The sequence below is a fragment of the Ctenopharyngodon idella genome, chromosome 21, assembly GCF_019924925.1.
Source record: "Ctenopharyngodon idella isolate HZGC_01 chromosome 21, HZGC01, whole genome shotgun sequence".
NCBI lineage: Eukaryota > Metazoa > Chordata > Actinopteri > Cypriniformes > Xenocyprididae > Ctenopharyngodon > Ctenopharyngodon idella.
In genome coordinates this window covers 11,778,246-11,800,284 of record NC_067240.1, presented here as the reverse complement: position 1 = coordinate 11,800,284, position 22,039 = coordinate 11,778,246, and the positions used below count along the sequence as shown (strand labels likewise).

General features: G+C 38.0%; 2 protein-coding genes across 3 annotated transcripts in view; one reads left to right on the top strand and one right to left on the bottom strand.

Annotated features, from left to right (window-relative positions):
* Positions 1 to 22,039, bottom strand: part of rpl17 (ribosomal protein L17) — a 268,902-nt gene that overhangs the window by 208,898 nt on the left and 37,965 nt on the right. The window lies entirely within an intron of this gene.
* si:dkey-112m2.1 (transmembrane protein 132C) overlaps positions 1 to 22,039 on the top strand; it is a 145,558-nt gene that overhangs the window by 99,588 nt on the left and 23,931 nt on the right. For both annotated transcript variants that reach the window (XM_051877701.1, XM_051877702.1), the window contains exon 4: positions 10,245 to 10,431. In XM_051877701.1, coding sequence (XP_051733661.1) covers positions 10,245 to 10,431 — 187 coding nt within the window. The remainder of the gene's footprint in view (positions 1 to 10,244; positions 10,432 to 22,039) is intronic.

Here is a 22,039-nt window from a genome sequence, read left to right as displayed (position 1 = left end):
TGACTGTCTGTTTCCTCTCAGGGGAGAAAAAAGGAACACACCCTCCAGCCCTGTAAGCACCGGTGTTGCGTTCCATAACAATGCCTCTGGCCACTATTAGCACACCCGGAGAACAATCCATCAATTTGGGTTAAATTGTACAAGCCGTGCTGCTACGAACACATTCCTAATGAACTTATGAATATGATGTTGCACTGTGGCTGTGCTGCAGAAATCTGCATATGTAAAAAGACACATCCCCAAATTATATTTGACTTTGCATGAGCACATTAATCAGGGGAGAAACAGTCCCAATCTTAATGGGGGGACAGCTGTTCTTCAACAGCTGATGAATCAAGGAAGGTCGCACCTCACGAGACAAAGTGATATTGTAAGCATATATGGCATATGGAAACATGTGGTTGTGGTTGTACGCTTAAAAAATTTCATAAAAAAAAGAAAAACTTAATTCAAAATATTTAAAACATATAAAATGAATATTATAAATTTTATAAATGTAAAAGAAGAGAACTTTTTAGCAATTTATCTTTAACGACGATTGCTAAAATTCTACATTAATGGGGGGGAATACAAATGCAATTAAGCATGCCTCTTGACCTATACATAAATTCTGTAATAAGATATTTTCCATTTGATTAATTCAAGCATGAAGTACCACCTTCTAACAGGCAACATGCCAAACCACATTTATAGACATCAGGCAGTGCAGAATGAGTATTCATACAAGATGCGTTCTTGCATTCAAAAACAACTAGATGTATAGTGCAGCTGAACAAAACAGAATGCAAAACTTTTGTTTTTATAAGTTTAATAACTTGACCTCCTAAACAATATATTAAAATTGGTTTTTATGTTATACAGTACTGTTCAAAAGTTTGGGGTCAGTAAGATTATGTTTTTAAAAAAGGTTCTTTATGCTCACCAAAGCTGAAATTATTTGATACAAAATACAATAAAACAGTAATATAGTGAAATATTACAATTTAAAATAACTTTTAATATATTTTAAAATGTAATTTATTCTTGTAATGGCAAAGCTGAATTTTCTTCAGTGTCACATGATTCTTCAGAAATCATTCTAATATGCTGATTTGGTGCTCAAGTAACATTACTTATTATCATCAATGTTAAAAACAATTGTGCTGATTAATATTTCTGTGTATACTTATTTTCCAGGGTTCTTCAATGAATGTTCAAAAGAACAACATTTTGTTTGAAATATAAATCTTTTGTTATATTGTAAAGGTCTTTACTGTCACTTTTTATCAATTTAATGCAACCTTGCTTAATATAATTAAAATATGTGGCTACTTTTAAACACTTCACAAAAGATTTCACAAAATGTAGTGGCGGCATCTACCATCCAGCTCAATGCTAATCAGCCAAACCTTGACCCCCTTGGATTGAAATACTATAGTCACTAAATGGATGCTTTTGCATAGCCTCCAAAAGAGATGTAATCGGGAAGAATGACACAGCTAGTTTTCTAGAGACTGCAAACAGTGACCAGACCAGTTGTTCCTAAACACCCAACAAAAGTAATAAAATCAATGTCTGCATATGAAGCAAAGGAGTGTTTGTATGTGTGTATGACCCTTTGTAATGACTTGTATCAGGGACAACCTGTTTGGAGACTGCGTAGTATGGCGTGTTTTGTCATTTAGCTCTGGTTCTTTTAATTAGTCTGAGTATGTTACGCTTGAGAGCTTCCAATTACGGATTGACATCTTGTCCGCAGAGAGTATGAGAGATGGGAAGTTCATCAGTCAGAAAACAGAACTCAGATCATTTGGATTCATCCCACATTCTGAAAGAACCGAATGATATCATGTTTCATGACTAGAAGGAGAGCGATGGAGCTTAATGGCGAAAAAATAATAGGAAACATATGGCAAGGAAGTTAATCAAGTTAAATCAAACAAAGTGCTGCGTAGGAACCAGAGTGCTAGCGTGACTCTCACGAGTATGCAGACATTAGCATGCCTTGTGCATGTGTGCTTAGCACTTACACGGATCCCATGTGATTGCATTTTTGAACACTTAATTATATTGGCTTATGCAGAGCATGAATTAGTGGCTATAATGACTGCTCTGATTCATCACTGTAGCATAATGAAAATGATTCCTCATATGGCCGTGTTTTCGGTTATTGTGTTTTCCAGGGTCGTATATGCTACTATGCCCATGAGGCAGCATATGTTTGTTGAATGGCTTCAGTTTTTGTATTAATCAATAAGGGAGTAGATAAAGAAATGTACCTGCACATAAACACTCGATTCTCCAAAAGATTCATGATTTCAATAGGTAGTTTAGCCAACATTCATTAATCTCGATTATCATTTTTTTTCTGCCGTTTCTTTTTTTTTTTTGAGCAGAACTCTCCTAAACCCAGCTAAATCTGGCACATATACGATTATTTGTACTTCAAAGTTGAGCCTGGCTCACATGATACTGCTTGGTGAGAAGGCTTTGTGAGCCGCCCATCTACCCAGGCTTGGTTCAGGTAATTCAGTGTGAAGTACTGCCGTCTTGGGCATCCATTTCACTCTGTACTTCCCATTCCACTACATGTCTGCTGCGGTGATAACGTAGCTACTAAGTGAGTGGGTAAGTCTGATGTTATCTGGCTAATGGATTTAAATGATGTTCCCAGCTGGATGTCTCACCCAAGGGCAGCCATTTTCCTCAGCTTCCATCCGGTCCAACAGCTTCACATTCTTCTTAAACCCCTTGCGTTCCTGCGGAAGCAACACCTAGCAAATCAACTTGCAGAGTGCAATGAATATTACATCACTCCCTCAAGGTTCATGAGATCGTGGGTCACAGACAGTCGAGGTTGTCTGTTTTTTTCTGCCACTTGTCGGTGGTATTTTGCATTAGATGCTGCTCGTCCATAATTTTAAGCAGGGCCTTTTCAAGGCATAGGCAAACTACGCAGTTACCTAGGGCGCCATTAGTTGGAGTTATGTTAAAGCTCCTGTTAACACGTTAACATAATGACACTGCATTTTAGCAAATTTTACCATGTGCTAAGTACATTTAAACAGCTAAATATTAACATAAGAGAGATATAATATAAAGATATAATATAAGAAGACTGCGATCATAAATCCAAATATTTAGTATATATTGAAATATTTTGTGTATATTGTCCAGAAAACACAAAAGTGTTCCATTCACATGTGAAATAGAATCTAAAGGTCTGTAATTTACCAACATCTATGAACTTGAATTTAACTCTTATTTAAATGTAAGTAAAGAATTTAAGTTTCAAACTTAAAGAATGTCATTAAAGGATTAGTTCACCCAAAAATGTAAATTCTGTCATTAATTACTCACCATCATGTCGTTCCACACCCGTAAGACCTTTGTTCATCTTCGGAACACAAATTAAGATATTTTTGAAAAAATCCAATGGACAAAAGACATATTTAAAACAGTTCATGTGATTACAGTGGTTCAACCTTAATGTTATGAAGCGACGAGAATACTTTTTGTGCACCAAAAAAAAAACAAAAAAACAAAGTAACGACTTTATTCAACAATATCTAGTGAAGGACGATTTCAAAACACTGCTTCATGAAGCTTTGAAGCTTTACAAATCTTTTGTTTCGAATCAGTGGTTTGGAGCGTGTATCAAACTGCCAAAGTCACGCCATTATTCTCATCGCTTCATAACATTAAGGTTGAACCACTGTAGTCACATGAACTGTTTTAAATACATCTTTAGTAGCTTTCTGGGCATCTGAAAGTGTTAATTGTCTTGCTGACAATGCAGGCCTCACTGAGCCATCGGATTTTAAGAAAAATATCTTAATTTGTGTTCCGAAGATGAACAAAGGTCTTACGGGTGTGGAACGACATGAGGGTTTAATTTACTGTACATAGTATGTTAAAGAATTTTACTAAAGCATATACGAATATGAAGCAATTTTTTTCTTAGTAGTAGCGAATAGCGAGTGGGGGAGACAGAAATGGTCACCTGGAAATCTCTAGAAAGTTTACTAGAAAATCAGTTTGTGTTTAGATTTAGACACTGTGAACTTGAAACCTGCAAAACTTTTATTGCTAACTAACTACACTGAACCACTGCATGTTAGTGTCGTTACTATGACAACAAATATGGATGTGCAACTGCAGTGTGAAAGAAAAAAATCATTCATGTACATAAGTTGATGAATAATTTCAATGTTTATTAAGAGACAACTAAATTTTACAAATTATATACATTTAAACTACTTATAATAATACACATGAAAATTATTGGTGGTTTATGCAGGTGGTTTATTGAGAATATGTTGGTTGATATTGGATATTTAATTGTGCATGCTCAGTTTGACAATTTTTACATTTGGATTGACTCTGCCATCTTCTAATGCTAACTTAAAAGTTAATATTTAAAACACTATTATTTTAAAACACTTTCAAATAAAATCTTTAGCAAATCTCAAAATGAATATCCATTTCTCATGTTATAATGTGATGCCTAAATTCACTTTGTTTTTTCTTTTTAATTTTGTACTATATTTTATCTAAATCAATGAAAAAGATTATGTCATGTTATGACAGATATGACAGTTAATTTAATTTCAGTATTGTTCATTTATTGGATCATCACTAGTTAGTGCCTTGCTAAGCTCTGGAACCTACTGTACAATAAAAAGCAAACCAAAATTCATCTCTTAACCACTTTGTATCTTACTGTGCAAATTTTTTTTTAGGTCTATACCACGATTAGACCATTTATCAGCCTCCTCAGTGGTTGCTGAATGGAGTTTTTTTTAAATCTTGCAGACACTGCACATTTAAATTACCCAGCAATATTCTTGTTTAATTTGTTTTTTATTCTAAGAGAAACTTACACACTTAGATTACCATCACTTCTACTTTTTTGCTTTTTTGTGGTGCAAGTATATAAATTTTGTATGCGAATCCTCCTAACTTTCCTACAGAATAGTTTAACACTAAAAAGTAGAGGTTTGTGAACTGTCTGCACTCTGCACTTGTCTACTTGAAGACTTTTCTGTTGCTCTTGTGATGTTTGTTGAGAATTGCTTTTCTGGATTACAAAAAGATGACATCTTAAGGTCCTGAAGACAATGCTAGGGTACTTTTCATCTATTATTGACAAACCCATGTACACCCACTTATATGCTCTTGCTTCCACACACACATCAGTACACCTGTACAACAACAATGAGCTATGGGTCATTTTCTCTCTCTCTCACTCAGTTACTCAGAACAGTGAATATCCAGAGTAGTGGCGATAGTGAGGCAGTACTTGCCTGTGTGCAATACCGGCAGTTCTGGGGTGAAATATCAACTTAGACCAACCTAAATTAATTATGGTTCCCTTCCATAGGGAACTCAACTGACGCAGCGTCTCATTCCCTTCTCAGGAAACCAGGGTTACATGCACAATGAGACGTTCTCTTTCGTAGAGAAATCAACACTGCATCGGTTGCTGGTGCAGCATCTCGTTTACTTCTCAGGGAAACAGGATTACATATGTAACCCAAGATGTTTTCAATAAAACACTCAAATACTTTCTTGTTCTAATCAGTTTTTAAATGCAGGTAAAATCAATCAACTCAGTCATCAACTTTACAAGAGATGAAAAAGAATATTTGTTCATTTTAAACATTAATTTGCTTAAAAAAATTATTCACTTAATAGATTGATTCATTTAAACAATCTGGGCTGCATTTCCCAGAAGTATTGCAAGCCTATAAGTTAAGACCATTTGTGTCAATGGTTTCTACAATCTACTGTACCTAGGCCTACAATGCTTTTGGGAAACAGCCCTGTTCACTTTTTTGTTTTTTACTTTATAGATTTGTTCATTTAAGAGTTTTGTTTAAAAACAATGATTCGTTTATGTCCAAAACCAGGGATTATTTTTGCATACTGGCAACTCACATCAACTGATGTTACTCTCTTCTGTTTGCTTGTAACCACTTCTTTACACTTGCAACTACTTTTGTATAGATCTATCTTTTGGATAGATCTCAATTCCCTGCAATTGCAGAGTTCTTGAATATCTTTACAAGAGTTAGCAACTGATTCTTTATCACAATCTTTTTTTTCTTTTTCTTTTTTTGTAGCAGCCTAATGCTTTATAAATGCACCACTGTTTCCCTCCACGCACAAATGGGGTTCATATTAACTATTTTCTATAGTCTTTGCTGATCCTTTCCTTTATCTCTCATTCTCCTCTCTTTTGTTCGGACCATGTGAACTCCGTCTTTAGACCATAAACTACTTTAGTGAGCATGATGCAGGTCAGGGCCCCCATGCCAGCACTGTGATTGAGTTTCATGCTTAGCCTGTTGGGGGTCCTGAGTGCCCAGCGTTGCCTTTGAGAGGGAAAGGAGTGGAAGAGGCGGCTGGCAAATCCTCCAGCAGGAGGGCGAGGGCTCGCCTTCTGCGCGGCTCTTTCACTCAGCCTCTTCTACAACCTGTGAAATGAAATTCCACCACAGCTTTACTCAAAGCTGACGCGCCAACTGCCATTACTTCCCCGGCTTTGACTTTTATTTCCCCGAGCCGTGAGGTGCCAACCACAGCGGCTTTGTAGTCAAATTGATTCCATTCGTTTGATGTATCATTGTTGTCAGTGCTAAGCAGATCACCACTGTGCATGAATATATCCACCCTAGAGTCTCCACAATGAAAGCCATTTCCATTTTCTACCCTTTTTTCCTTCTCTTTTTCTCTCTCACGCCATTTTTACATGGTTGTGTAAAATGAGTGAGGCTCACGGTCTCTTTGAAGAGCTTCTGTTTTGGGAAATTCAGTTGAAGAACCTTTTTTGAAAGATTGGGATTTCACCTACTCCACTTTAAATATTAATTCTCCACCTCCTGTAGCCAAGCCCTTTGTCATCAGACCTACAGTATACATTCTGGCAGAATTTCACTCCCTCTGATGGTTACGTGCGAGTCTATCTCGACGAATAGCGTTCCTCTGGCTTTCTCTGCATTTTGATATGTTTTGATATAACAATCCATTCATCCTAGCGATGAGCAATTGAGCACCTGTCGAGACTTCACAGAGAAACTCTCACTGAGACGTTCCACTTTACATTCCTGTTTTCACAAAGTACTCTTTATGGTTTGAAAATATGTATTCAGGCTTCATTTTTCGCTCTCTATGTCTGAGATGATTTTCATATTTGCTGCCCTTATAACCTCTACTGCATAGCATAAGATTGTCGAGGTAGGCTTTCGAGAGAAGATAACTCACTCAGTATAGTCTATAAACAGGTAGAATGCACTCTAAACTAAGTCATACACTCAGAATTCCACCGTAAGTTCTGCAGTTTCCGCAGGAACGCCTGTCATTCATAAAATTCCCCGCCCCTTATGTTTTTTCTTGAACATTTAGGCTACATCTGCTACCAGTATGCTTGGTTTTTAAATCTGTTTCACAAATTGTCCCACAAAATCAGCTGCAAAAATACAGAGGAATTCCCAAATTCCATCTGCAAACAAAAAGATTGTAATCAATCAGCATTAGCTTTTGATGATGTGGAAAGGTTTCCACCTTGGTGAAGAGATACTGCACTTCGCCCTCTACTGGACAGATCTTGACCCTACATTTGAGTGATAATGGCAGTGTTAATCCTGTGCTGGTTTGATTCTCTTAGCGTTGAATGAGAAAACTGACAATGACCCATTACAGAGTTTGAGCTAACAGGGCTCTTCAGAGCATTCATTGAGGTCATGGAAACCAGTGTTTGCAAGGCGGATACATTTATTTTTAAGTGCAACAAAGCTGTCAGCTGTGTTTCTCACAAAATGCCTCTTTAACATCAGAGCCTTTTAGCTGCCCGTCTTCATTTACCAGCACCACATTAGCACAAAAAAAAAGCCACTTACTTTAAGTAGCCTTTTTGTGTGATCATGACAAGTGCTTAACCAAGTGTCTGCTGGTAAGCGTCATTTATGGCATTGCAAGACCTTTTGTTTTTGCTGTAGTTGTTGAGACAGTTGTTGAGGGTCAGTCATTGTTATTTATCTGTAGTTGTAAAAGGAATAGTCCTCCCAAAAATGAATATTGGTAGCATTTATTCATCACAGCAATAGCAATATTTTCTGTGAACAGGGACTAAATTTTGATTTGTTCCTCACACAAAGCTAATGTCTGACTTCAGAAGAATTTAAATATATTGTGCATATATATAGTGAATATAAGTTGTGTGGACCACTGTTATAATACTTTTATGAGGCATTTTTGTCATTTACACTGTAAGCAAAACAACACGAACATCCTTTCTAACAGCTCCTTTTGTGGTCTACAGAAGAAAAAAGTCCTGATGATTCCTTTAAGGATTTATAACAAGACTTTTAAGTCTTTTACAAAAGCCTTTTCTAGTCTTGAGTTCACTTTTCTGCTCCTTACAGATAATGTCTCTTTAAGGAATCTAGAAATCAAATTAACTTACACCATGTGCGATCTGGTAGAAACTGGCAGTGTGCGGTCGCTTTTATTATGTAAAGTCACAGATTAGAACGTGTGAAAACTGATATGATCATCCAGATTTGCTTATTAAAGATATCCTGTCGTCTCTGTTTCCATGACATTGAAATCAGAGAATCCAGTGCTTTTTGGAATGAATCTTATTAGAACTGCTGGTGACAGGAGGAAGATGTTTTGTTTTCTTGAAGCTTCAGTTGAGGGAGACTGTATTTATGATATTTTTTTGTTAATGAAAAAAGGATAACCTCTAAAAGAGATATTCTCAGATTCAGACACATCAAGTCGACCAATCAAAGGCCAATCAAAACTAATAAGTAATATGTTTTTTATGTTTTTGAAATAAGTCTTCTATGATTACCATTTATTTAATACATACAGTAAAAATGTGATATTGTGAAACATTATAATTTAAAAATATCTGTTTAGTATTTTGAAATATTTCAAAATGTGATTTATTCCTGTGATGGCAAAGCTGAATTTTCCAGTCTTCAGTGTCACATGATCCTTCAGAAATCACTGTAATGTGCTGATTTTTGTGACATTTTTTTTTATTAAAACCAATGTTCAAAATGGTTGTGCTGCTTAATATTTTTGTACAAACAGTAATATTTTTCAGGATTCTTTGATGAATAAAAGTCCAAAAGAACAGCATATATTTGAAGTAGCTTTTGTAACATTATACATTTTTTTACTGTCACTTTTGATTCACATTCTATACATTTACTATATTGTAATCATAACCACAGTTGGCCTGTCTGCTTCTATAAAAAGTAGCATTCATCTTACCTGTTTTGATTTGCAGAAGATTGGCTGTTGCTTGGTCAGAAATTCTGGCATTCAAATCTAATTCGTGCGATATGTCAAACTTCAAACTGCAGGACAAAACTCTCTCATGGGAACCGTTTAAAAGTAGCCCAATTCCATGGGGAAAGCTGCAACCTTGTTAACTCTGAACAATGTGTTAGAGAAAAAGAGTCTTTCTTTCTGAAATTTGTGTGTAGTGTCAACCAAAGAGCATAAATTATAATTTTTTTCCCCTTAAATAATGAAGTGACAGCATTGAGAATTGCATGGTGACCTTCCTTTTTACATGGATGTGTGAGTTATTTGAAGAGGGACCTTGTATCATACTGTTCTGGTTCTGGGAAAAAACATTCTGAGAAAAAGAATATAGTTTATTTTTTTCTGTTCCTGTCATGCTACCAGGTGCGAATTCAATTGCAGTTCCATATTCCACATTTGTATTTTGATATTAGGAATTTTTCATATGCCTTTTTGTTTTAACTAAGTACTGTGAGGCCGGAGCAGCCAGGCTGATCAAACCCAGGCCCGGGCAAATCAAATGGCTTTGGTTTTATTCATTGTTTTTCAGCTTTGTTTGCATTGCAATCAGTGGAGACAATGTTATGCTCCGCTTTGGAAATCTTTTCTGAAAATGCTATGGCACTGGACCAAAAGTAAATTGCTTTTTTGCTGTCTTTTTTTATCGGTTGCTGCTGGGATGCCTTTTTGTTGAACTAAAATAATGAGAGTAAACCACCACACTCTTGCTCCCACATACGTTGCATCCTACATCCTACACACACCAGGTGTACAAAAACAAAAGGGTCGATAAATGGTCGCTTGACTGCCCCTTCATCCGTTGGCAGCATGCACAGTAGCCACATAACAACAAATAAACACAAGATGCCCATAAGTTTTACATGCATATGCTTTTAGCTTGCATTTAAACATTTTGATATTACTCTTTACCGTTTTTTTAGGGTGGAGGCCGGTTTCCAGAAGGTTCTACAGGTGGATCTGGAGGTCAACGGGTTGTTGGATCCTCTGGGAAGTCGCTCAGTGACATGGCAGATTGAGTACCCCATCTCCCGGACCCTCTCAGACGAGATCCAGACCCTCATCCGTCTGGCACCACATGACCTTGGCGGCATCGTGCCATTGGCTATGGTGAGTTTAGTCTTGATCAACTTGTGTCTTTCATTCTAAACAAGTCCAAACATGCAACGCTGTCTTCTTTTTATTGTTAGTGTTTGCATATAATATAAATGATTGCTGCTTTCAGGCATAATATAAGATGCATCGCACAGGAAAGACAGGAAATGTTAATGTGTCTTCTGAAGCAACAGTATGATTAGCACTTTAATTAGCTCTAATTTGGTTAATTGAGCATACAGTTTGCTTTAAAATGGGCAATTGGGTCAAAACCAAAAGTATTTCATTTAAAATTAGAGGAAACTGTGAGTGGCCTCAAACAAATAAGGTTAACTAGAAGATAATAAGGATTATTTCAAGCTATATGGTCCCTGGGCCGTCACAGCGGGTGCTTTTCAAGAGCGGGGAAGCACAAATGTGTTATGTACAGAACTTATTATCCACTAGGCGAGTTTATATATATATATATATATATATACAGTATGAACTGTTGGCATTCTGAATTAGAACATGGAAGCGCTGCACTGCGTTCACTACGTCAACTACAAAGGAGACTGATGAGAGTCAGTCTAAAGCCTTTATTTATAGATATAGTAGCCACATGTAGAATAGACTCATAAAGGGAGATTTTTATGTCAGTAGCCACGTTTACATGTACAATTTTTTGTCATTCCGATTAAAATAATTCCGACTTAAAGATTCGGCGGACTGTTTACATGAGACGTTATCTAATCCGATATGGTGTTTGCATGTGCCAGCGCTTTCAATTGGAATGACTTGCGCACATTAGCTTATGTCCTGTTTGTTTTATTCCTGTCAACACGGAGTTCCATTATTTCTTATGCGTGCTATTTTTATGTGAAGTGTTGCTCTTAATCAAGCAACAGCGTGAATTTGTAGCATATTACTGCTGGAAGGTATGAGGAAAAGACGGGCGCAGGAAGCTGACCTTTTTGGTGGCTGTGCATCTCTAAGGAGCATCTCAATACTACCCCTCCCTCCTCCAGAAAGCAGAAGCGTGTGGATGAAGGCCCGTAGTAATGATACACTAAGTTCCTTCAGTGTATTTAATAAATGTGTTGTTTCAGTTTTTTTTCAGCCATTGTGCATTCTGATGACCCCTGGCCTCTTGACGTGATGATGTAGACGCAAAATAATCAGTTTAACGCGTTTACATAGCAGAATTTTTATTTTGTTCGGTTTATAGAAAGGTTTATCCCACCTCCTTCAAACCGATGACAATTTCATTCAGTTTGGGCATTTTTATTCCAATTGAGGTGTTTATTAGGAGAATTTTCATTCAGATTGGACTATTAAACCGATTACAATGCTCCATGTAAACGCACCTAGTGTGTTCCTGAGCTAACTAGTACACAATTTTAGTATGTATGTAATGTAAACCAACAACTTTACAACTTATCTTTCTGTACTTCATGGTAGAATATCTTAACAATCATGCATTGATTCCCAAGGGCATTTTTTTATATGGACAATTTTTGTAATTACCATATTCAATGTATCTGTGTTATCTTTTATTTTTAAATACTTCAATTTAATCAATTTATTAAAAAAAAAAAAAAAAAAAAAAAAAAGAATAATAAGATATGGCTGTTACCAATAAAATTGTCAAAGTAGCAATCTTTGCACTGCAGAAGCAACAGAAGCTGAAAAACAGTGCTTATTTAACCTGAAAAACAAAAGGCTATTCAAATTGGGAATAAATAATGTACAGAAAGCGAGCAAAGAACGTTCCCCATCACTGAAACGGCCAGTCTTGCAAAAACTCTCATTATAATCAGTGAAGCTGACTGACTACACTGCATAATAAATCTCTTACAGTACATCGTATCTGCCCCTGTTTATAATGAGAACACGCAGAACTAAGTGAAGAATCTCAGTGAGCGCACGATGATCTTTAGCATTTTCAGCGGATATCTTCTGCAACAGTGACTAATTTAAACGCCTTTGGTCATTCAAGTGCTCAACAGACACGTCTGTGATTGGTTGTAATGCTCAATGCTGCTAAGAAAACTAAAAAAAACATGTAAAAAGAAATCTTTGATGCAACCTGAGAAGATCTAAATGTAGACAATTTTCATTCATTTTCACATTTCAATTTAATCGTGACAGTTGATCAATTTTTGCTAGGGATGTTTCCGTAGTTGCTGTGTATTGGATGTTCCTAGCGTCCCTACTAAATTCGAAGCCTCTGCTGCTGTGTGATATGTATACTTTCATTCGCTGAACTATTGAAATGCACAAGCAATGATATGCAGTATATATATTATTTATACATTGCTGCATTTTTGTTGAAATGGACTTTGTGCTTTGTGTCCAGTCCTTATACCACAAATGAGAAAAAAAATTTGAGTGCCAGTTTCATCTTTTTAAATAAAGCGAGAGGCTGAGGCAAGGAGAAAAGTAGTGTTTGATTAGAGATGGGCTACACGTCTGCTCTTCATCAGCTTCTTTTCAATAGGGCGGTTTGAGGAAGATGATTTAATTTTGATGTGAAAAGGTTGGTCTATTTTCTGTTACCACACAAACAGATGAAATCTGAATGCTCCCTCTCGTTAGCTAAAGCATTTCACCTTTCTTTCTCCTGACTTTAACTTCGATTCTTTTTTTCATAGCAGCTTGAATTATATCAACCTGCCTTCTTTTGCAACCCCTTTTAATTGCATCTTACAGTGCAGCGTTCTCACACACACCCCACGGCGGCTTTTCCCCTTGTCCATAACAATGACATTGCCATCACCACACCTTGTTAAACTTAATCAAGACTTCGTTATGCCAGCAGCAGAGTCAGCGGTCAGCTTTAATCACCCCAAGCGTGGCGATCTTCTCCCCCTCTCTCTACCTGTCTAATGTAGAGGAACTACGCAGATTGGTGTGACAGGAACAATGGCATACGATAACAAAGGCAAGAGACTCCAATCTGTCCCATCGGAGGCTTCTGCTCCATTAGAATTAGCTTTTTCCCCTCTTGCGGACACCGGCTAATTCTGGCCTGCCAGCTGTCTCTTCGGCCTCATTAGAGAGGACAGCCGCCGCGGCCCCGTTCCCCACTCGATGGCCAAATAAGCGCCATCAGCCGTTGCGTTTGAGAGCTGTGCTGTCTCAGCCCATTACGGTAAACATAGCCCAGCCATACAGTAGTGGCAAAGGCAGAGAATGATGTAATAACATTGTGAAAATGAGTCCGGATGCCCTTACAGCCTGAGCTCGACACCCCCGGCTCGAGCCCGCTCGGCCCACCAGTGCATTTCACACAACAATCACGGCCGCAGACAGCGAGACAGCAGCCACCAATCACTTGTGTTGTCTGGCCCTCTGACGGAGCGCATTTGTCTCGAGCTCTCTCGGAATGCTGGGAGAGCAGATTGTTGTGTTACACAGCAGGAGGGGATCAATGTAATCACATCACTTTCAACTTTTTGAATGAGGAGATGCCCTAATAGGATTTGGCAGTGCATGATACCCTCAAAATGCAGGAAATCTGTTCTGGCTCATTAGGATGCATCAGCGTGTGCGCTTGCTCTCGCTCTCTTTCCCCCTTTATAATGTGTGTGTTTGTCTTTCTTCCTCCCTCTCTGATTCTATACCTCACAACTTTTGAATCAAGTTTACTTAAGCTCCTTGTAATTGGCCATTCAGTCCTCTTGAAGGCAAATTTCTGTCCCTGCTGAGCTTGTTTTCTGTTGACTATTGAAAGCGCTTTCATTCTCGTTTGCCACCCTGTCTTCTCTTAGTGCTCTGAGAGTTTGTTCAGAGAAAAGGAAAATCAAACAAATTGCCAAGTCCGGGGCATCTCCCTTCAAACCCCTCTTCTAATCTTTTTTTCCTTCCAGGATTTGTTTTGTTTGGTTCTTGGTAGCCTCTTGGCCTTAGTCTTGAGTTTCGGTGTGTGTCAGGCTTTACTTCAGAGCTCATGGGTTTCTCTGTTCTCTGAGCATCCCTGGCCTGCTGTTTGTCTTCCTTCAAGTCTGTTTGAACAGTGTCCTCTGTAAACCTCCTACAGGACAAGGTAATTCCTTTTTTCTTTGTGCTCTCCATAGGCTGTAGGCATCATATCAGGCAACGTTTTTGAAAGACTCATCAAATTTACATGCCGAACTGTCTGCTAGTGGTTCTTTTGTTGCTGATAATTAGGATGCACAATATATAGGAACAATATTGTTTTTTTGTTTTTTTTACATTACTTTTGTTGTCATCTAATTCTCAATTAAAGTTAAGCTTTAAAAACACTAATAATTTAATGTTTAGCAAATCTCAAAATTAATATCCTTTTTATACTGTACATTATAATGTTATGATGCCTAAATTCAATTTTCGCATTTAAAATGATTGTTTTTAGGTTTGTGTTTGAATGTTTAGCAAATCTCAAAATTAATATCCTTTTTATACTGTACATTATAATGTTATGATGCCTAAATTCAATTTTCGCATTTAAAATGATTGTTTTTTTTAGTTTTGTGTTTGTATTTCAACAAAATAGTTTTAATTGGATATCTTAATTTTAATATTGACCATTTAATGGTTATCGGCCATTACTTGAAAATAGTTATCAATTAATATGTGATCTGAATTTTTATATCAGTGTATTAGTGCAAAAGACATGAAAAACTAAAAAATGTTGGAATGTCCTGCAACAAAAATACAAAAATAGCAGTTTTTATCCCATATACTCTATGCTAGCTTTGAGGCCATTTGTATGCTGGTGTACTCTTAAACACTGACAATTGAACAGCTTTTCTCTTCCAGAAAATTTGACAAAAGATATTGATGTCTCGTCCTTTAGTGGCAAATAGCAAATCATGGTACAACTCTGTGTCTTCGCATCATTGGTTGCGCAATTGCTTGTATATTATTTTGTCCATAGTACTGTAAACTGTAATGTGCTTCACTGTTATGCAAACTAAAGACTATTGAATATCTTCAAATTAGTTACTGAATGTGCCGTCCCATATTGTCAAAAGAAAATACGACAGAACGGAGAAAGAAACCTGTCCATTGAGGATGGTCTACCAACTAAACAAGCATTAAAGGGTTAGTTCACCCAAAAATGAAAATGCTGTCATTAATTACTCACCCTTGTGTCTTTCCACATCCATAAGACCTTTGTTCATCTTTGGAAAACAAATGAAGATATTTTTAATGAAATCGGAGAGGTTTCTATCTCTCCATAGACTGCCTTTGCAACTAGAACTTTGACACTTCAAAAAGTTCTTAAAGAGATCAGGGACAGAAACCTCTCGGATTTCATTCAAAATATTTTCATTTGTGTTCCGAAGATGAATGAAGGTCTTATGGATGTGGAACGACACTATGGTGAGTAATTAATGACAGAATTTTCATTTTTGGGTGAACTAACCCTTTAACCAGCAAAACTAGCTCAGCTGTTCATTTCAGCAGGATTGTGATCTTTAGAATGCATTTTGACATTTCTGATCTTTATCTGAGACCAACGACCTTTTATCTGAGCACAAAACAAGGAATTTATCCTTTAACACTGTGAACTAAACAATTTATTATGAGAATGTCTTCAAGAAAAGTCATTTAAACTCTGCAGTTTGACAGAGTGTTCACCGTAGCACAGTATTTGAGCTTTCTCTGTATTATTGCTTTATTTACTGTTGATGCAAATGTTTCTCTAGAACCCCCTGCAGCACAGGACCGTGTGGCACATGTGCAAGAACAGAAGGAAAAAAGAAAAAAAAGTTAGGGATAGAAAAATTTGTGCAGTTGTTTTAAAAGAAATGCAAGTTGATTTGTGACTGCTGAGAGATTAAGATGCAGACAGAAGCGTGTTTTTGTGTGTGGCGGCTGGCCTCGGTAAACCTGTGCCCTGCCAATGAGCCGTGGGGATCGATGGTCCTCACCGCACGCTACCTCATTACTACCAGCATCTCACTCTCTCCCTCCCTCTCTCTCCACCGCCGCTGTGCACACGACCACTGCTGCCTTATCACACTCATCTGAAACTGCCTATGTATTCATTATCCCTCACCTAGAGGCCTACACGACGCAGGGCATATGGAATCTACTTCCACATTTCACTGGCCATAGATGGAGGAAATGAGAGAGGCAAATGTTAGATGGCGACTGCATCTAAGTTGTGTGTGTGCGTTTTTTTTTTGTGTGTTTTTTTTTACAGTTATTAAAAGGTGGTGGAGTTTTTTAGCAAGTGTTAATTTAAAAAGAGTGGTGATGGAGTTCATCTAAGTTCCTATATGGCTGTACTGTTTTGATATTAACCCTCAAACTCTTAGACCCTGTTTCCACCTGGTATTAAAGGATTAGTTCACTTTCAAATGTAAATTAGCCCAAGCTTTACTCACCCTCAAGCCATCCTAGGTGTATATGACTTTCTTCTTTCTGATGAACACAATCGGAGATATTTTAATAAATATCCTGACGCATCCAAGCTTTAATATAGCTGCAAGCAGCAATTACGGGGCCAAGCGCAAAAGCGGCACAACAAGTCATGCCAACATGGCTGGGAGCATCAGACCAACTGCAACAGTGAGCAATTAAAGACCTATTAAGATCATTTTAGGCAAAAGAGCTGAAAAATCACAAAAACAGTCAAAAATAAAGATTTACTGGTTTTTCACTTTCAACCAATAGGTGGCGCTGTGACCAAATTAATGCGGTATGGTTAGAGTGAGGTGACAATGACAATCGCAAAGTTTGGGTTCAATATGTCTAAGCATTGCAGAGATACAGCCTCAAAATTCATTTTGGCATCAAGCCTCGAATTCATTGCTGTGGTATATGAATACAGTTTCATCTATCAACACGAAATCCATAACTTTTTACCAGCATGGTCTGAAGATAATACGAATGGTCAAGGAGTAGTTTGAAAAAGTAGGATTTTAAAGAAAATCAAACTGGTGGACAGGAAGTTTGGCTGACTATGGCAAAAATGGCATCAATGTTCTCAGCGTGACCCAAGGAATCGATGGGTCATTACAATATGCCACATTTATATAAAGCTATTAGCATTTTTTAAAAATGTTATTACAACATTTTGTCTTGAAACCATTTGAGAACCTTCAGAACTTTGTGCCAATGACACATACTGAGTTTCATAATTGTACACCAATGCATTCATATAATATAGCATTTTATAAAATAATACTGTATTGTAATTAATGGCAATTTCGTGTTTTGTTCAATTATAGCACCACCAAGAGGCGCAATCACGCCGCTTTTTTTTATGTGTCCTCAAAGTGAGCCCATACATGTGTGTGTCAAATTTGGTGAAAATATCTCATTTCGTTTTGGAGTTATAAACATTTATATGTATGAGATCATAAAAAATGACCCATGGATGACTTTGTTTTGAATTTTTTGCCACTTCCTATCAAAATTTTAACATTTGGGCATTAGCATTTAGTAAATCAGCTAAGGTTCCGTGTTTCCTACGGTGGTTTCGTCTCAATCGGAGTAACGGTTTCGAAGATATTCGCAAAAAAATTTTAAGCCCTGAATCACCACGTCGCACAAACCATAAGGCAAAACCTAGCATGTTTGGTATCGCTGGACTCGGCAAGGATTCAGGAGTCGAAGGAGATGAATCCTGTGAAAATAAGTCGACCACACCAAAAGTTATAAGCATTTGAATATTTGATTTTACCACTAAGTGGCGCTGGCTTGAAACTTCTCAGGCTCCTTCAGAGCATCGTGCTGATGAACCACACCCAGTTTCGTAACGATATGCTAATGCATTCATAAAATACAGCATTTTAGCACAAAGTTCAAAATGGCTGATATGGGAATATCATTCGACTCAGCATGATGCCCGAATCTGACGAGACCACATTTATTATTTTTGGACAAACCGTTCAGAAGTTATAAGCAAAAATAGCCATTTTTCATATCCTCGTTCCAGTAGGTGGCGTTGCGCCGAAACTCAGCATGTAGTCTCTGGTCATGCTTGGGATGACATGTACCAAGTTTGGTATGAATATGATAAAGCATTGCCGAGATATAGCCTTGAGTCCAATTTGGGGTGCTCTATGTTAAATTAATTTCTGTGTTATTCAAGAATGGTTGAGTTTATCATAATTTTTTGCCAGCATGGTCTGAAGATGATTTGATTTGATTTTCATGAAAATCGAACGAAGCGTCTAGGACAAATTCGAAAAAGTAGGTTTTTCGCATAATTCAACATGGCGGACAAATTTTCAATTTTGTTTCTAGCCGTTACGGTTCAAAAGTTATTAGCACAAACGTAAGTGCAAATTTGGACAGTTGGTGGCAGTGGAAAGATATTGTGAATAAGATGCAATACTGCTCCTATGTGCTTGGCATGATTCAAGGAGGACATGTTCCTGGAACAAGCTTCCTGTCATCTTGTCATCAGAATTTGATCTTAGGGGCCAAGGTTAGGGCTTGAAAAGCATTCATATGAATGATTTCTACTTAGTTTTGAGGGTAGCCAAGGGTTAGGGAACGTGTTTGGCCTATTATTATTTGATAAGAATGTTGTTCCAGGACCAACAAAGAACCTTGATCCAGGAACAATTTCTACTTGGCTAAATCATGCTGTTTCTATGAACATATGTAAACAATGTCATGAATAATACAGCAATGTTTATTTCTTAAGCAACGGTAGAGGAGTTATCCAGATTATGCTCATGTCCGGTTCATCCTCTGTTCATAATAGTGCTCGTAATTCCTGGAAAGAGCGCTTATTTAACCAAGCAGTGAGGTGGAGAGGATTGGATTATGGGTTGATGCGGAAACTGTAACACAAAACTGTGATTATCTTCATGCTAGTGGCTGCAGAGAGGTGCTTGGCTGACCCAGTGGCTGTAATGTGTTCAACGGCAGCTAAGCTTCATCTCTTTGCACTATTACTGAAATCAATAGCCATCTTCCTCTTTGCTCCCTGTTTGTCTGCACTGTTGTACCATTATATCGGAGGCTCTGTCAGCAAGACTCTCAAAGGCAAAAAGGCTTCAGCCGTTGCTGCTGAAGAGCTGGGAGGACCCGGTCTTGAAAAGAAATACAGCCATCGATCGATGGCTCTGTAATAGCATAGCTGTGGCATCAGCTGGGAGGATCCACATGGGGTGCCGATGCATTCAGCGCTGCCTGTCCTTGAGCGTTAGACCCTGTGTGAGGCGGCGTAGGTCCACCACAAACTGAACCAATCACCTGTGCTGATATTAACCCTCCATTCCCCGACCTCCAATACTTCTTTAGACCCCACAAATGCCGCCAAAAAGTGTAATGGCCTTTTATCGATTTACCTCCTTCTCATTTCTCTCACTCTTCCTCAAGATAGTGTGAAGCCATTTAAGGGTAAGTGCGTGTTGTAGAAGCACTGCCCTCCCGTAGAGACGCTCTCCGGGAGAGCGTACGTCAACCCAGTCTGTTCTTGAAACCCAGCATCCACGCATAGCTAACACTAATCAGTCAGCGACCCAGGGAGTGATGTTTACCGAACGCCAGGCAGCAGCGGATGACAAGACTGCATGAATAACACATTGTGCTTGGATTCAGCACCCTCCCTCTGGAACAGCAGCTCATAGGAGCTCTAGAGATGGGGTTGGGGGAAGGAGAAGAATGGTGTGTGTGTGTTTCAACAACTGGAGCATCATGATTAGGGGGAGGACTGGGAGTGTAGGTGGACGTGAACTAGTGGCATATTAGTTCTGCTGGTTCTCATGCCACCCACATCAGTCCTGCTGTCATAGTAAATCTTCCTTAATTTTCAAGCCAATGCCAGAAGCGTGAGAAGACTATACTTTCCATTATGCACAAAAGCGTCATGCTCATTCCTGTAGATCATGTAGATCGTGGCGTTTCCTCCGAGGAGGCAAGGGAGGCAGTGCCTCCTCAAAAAAAAAAAATAGGATGAGAAAATAATCCATATTACATATAAAACAACACAAATATTACAAATTACGACATTAAAAAGAGCGCAAGTCACTCATTTCTAAAGGAACACTGCCCAACAGCGACACCCGCAGGTAAAGTTACAGCAGGAGTCATGCCTCCCTTTCCACTCATAGAAACCCTTAGACCCCCTATAGCGTGCGGTGGGTTTTGTGGGGGGTAATTGAGAATGAATGGGGGTGCTATGATTGGATGTAATTGGTTATGATTGAACATGATTGGTTTGTGCGATAAATCCCGCCTCTTGTTTACGTGCACGTTCCGCGAGTCAGTTTGAATGAACAAATGATGGCGTCAATGGGAAGACTAATTGAAAAGTAAGTAAACAGAACACCCAGTTAGATATCACCGCTTTATGTCATGTCAAAATCAAACTTGAAATGGACTGAAAATGGACTTTAGTGCAGTCAGCTTGGTGAAATTAAAAATACATCTTCGTGTCTGTGACAGACGGTGTTTACGGAGCATGACTGATGATCCAAAATAGCCTAAGTTGACTATTAAAAAGAAAAACATCAATACACAAATAAAATATATTGTTTAAATTGTTACAGCCTTTAGTTATTATATTGGAATGAATGTAGAAATGCTTAAAACACTAATTTGATGAGATTGACTTGGTTTTGATAAATAGAACATTTATTACAGTACATTGTTAATGTAAAATTAAAAAATAGAATTGTATTTGGTTTCTTTTTTTCTTTTTTGATGTATTGTAATGTTCATTTAACAAGGAAGATGTGTCAACCTTAAGAGTAATGCACGTGAATTTACATTTGATTCCTCCTCCTCAATTCAGAACACCACTGCACGCCACTGATATATATATATATATATATACAACCCGAATTCCGGAAATGTTGGGACGTTTTTTTAAATTTGAATAAAATGACTTGACTAAAAGACTTTCAAATCACAATTTTTTGTTCACAATAGAACATAGATAACATAACAAATATTTAAACTGAGAAATTTTATAATTTTATGCACAAAATGAGCTCATTACAAATTTGATGCCTGCTACAGGTCTCAAAATAGTTGGGACGGGGGCATGTTTATCATGGTGTAGCATATCCTCTTCTTTTCAAAACAGTTTGAAGACCTCTGGGCATCGGGGTTATGAGTTTCTGGAGTTTTGGTGTTGGAATTTGGTCCCATTCTTGCCTGATATAGGTTTCCAGCTGCTGAAGAGTTTGTGGTTGTCTTTGACGTATTTTTCTTTTAATGATGCACCAAATGTTCTCTATAGGTGAAAGATCTGGACCGCAGGCAGGCCAATTCAGCACCCGGACTCTTCTACGATGAAGCCAAGCTGTTGTAATATCTGCAGTATGTAGTTTTGCATTGTCCTGCTGAAATACACAAGGCCTTCCCTGAAATAGACGTCATCTGGAGGGGAGCATATGCTGCTCTTAAACCTTTAAATAACTTTCAGCATTCATAGTGCCTTCCAAAACATGCTAGCTGCCCATACCGTATGCACTTATGCACCCCCATACCATCAGAGATGCTGGCTTTTGAACTGAACGCTAATAACATGGTGGAAGGTCTCCCTCCTCTTTAGCCCGGAGGACACTGCGTCCATGATTTCCAACAAGAATGTCAAATTTGGACATGTCTGACCATAGAAAACTTTTCCACTTTGAAACAGTCCATTTTAAATGAGCCTTGGCCCACAGGACACGACGGCGCTTCTGGACCATGTTCACAT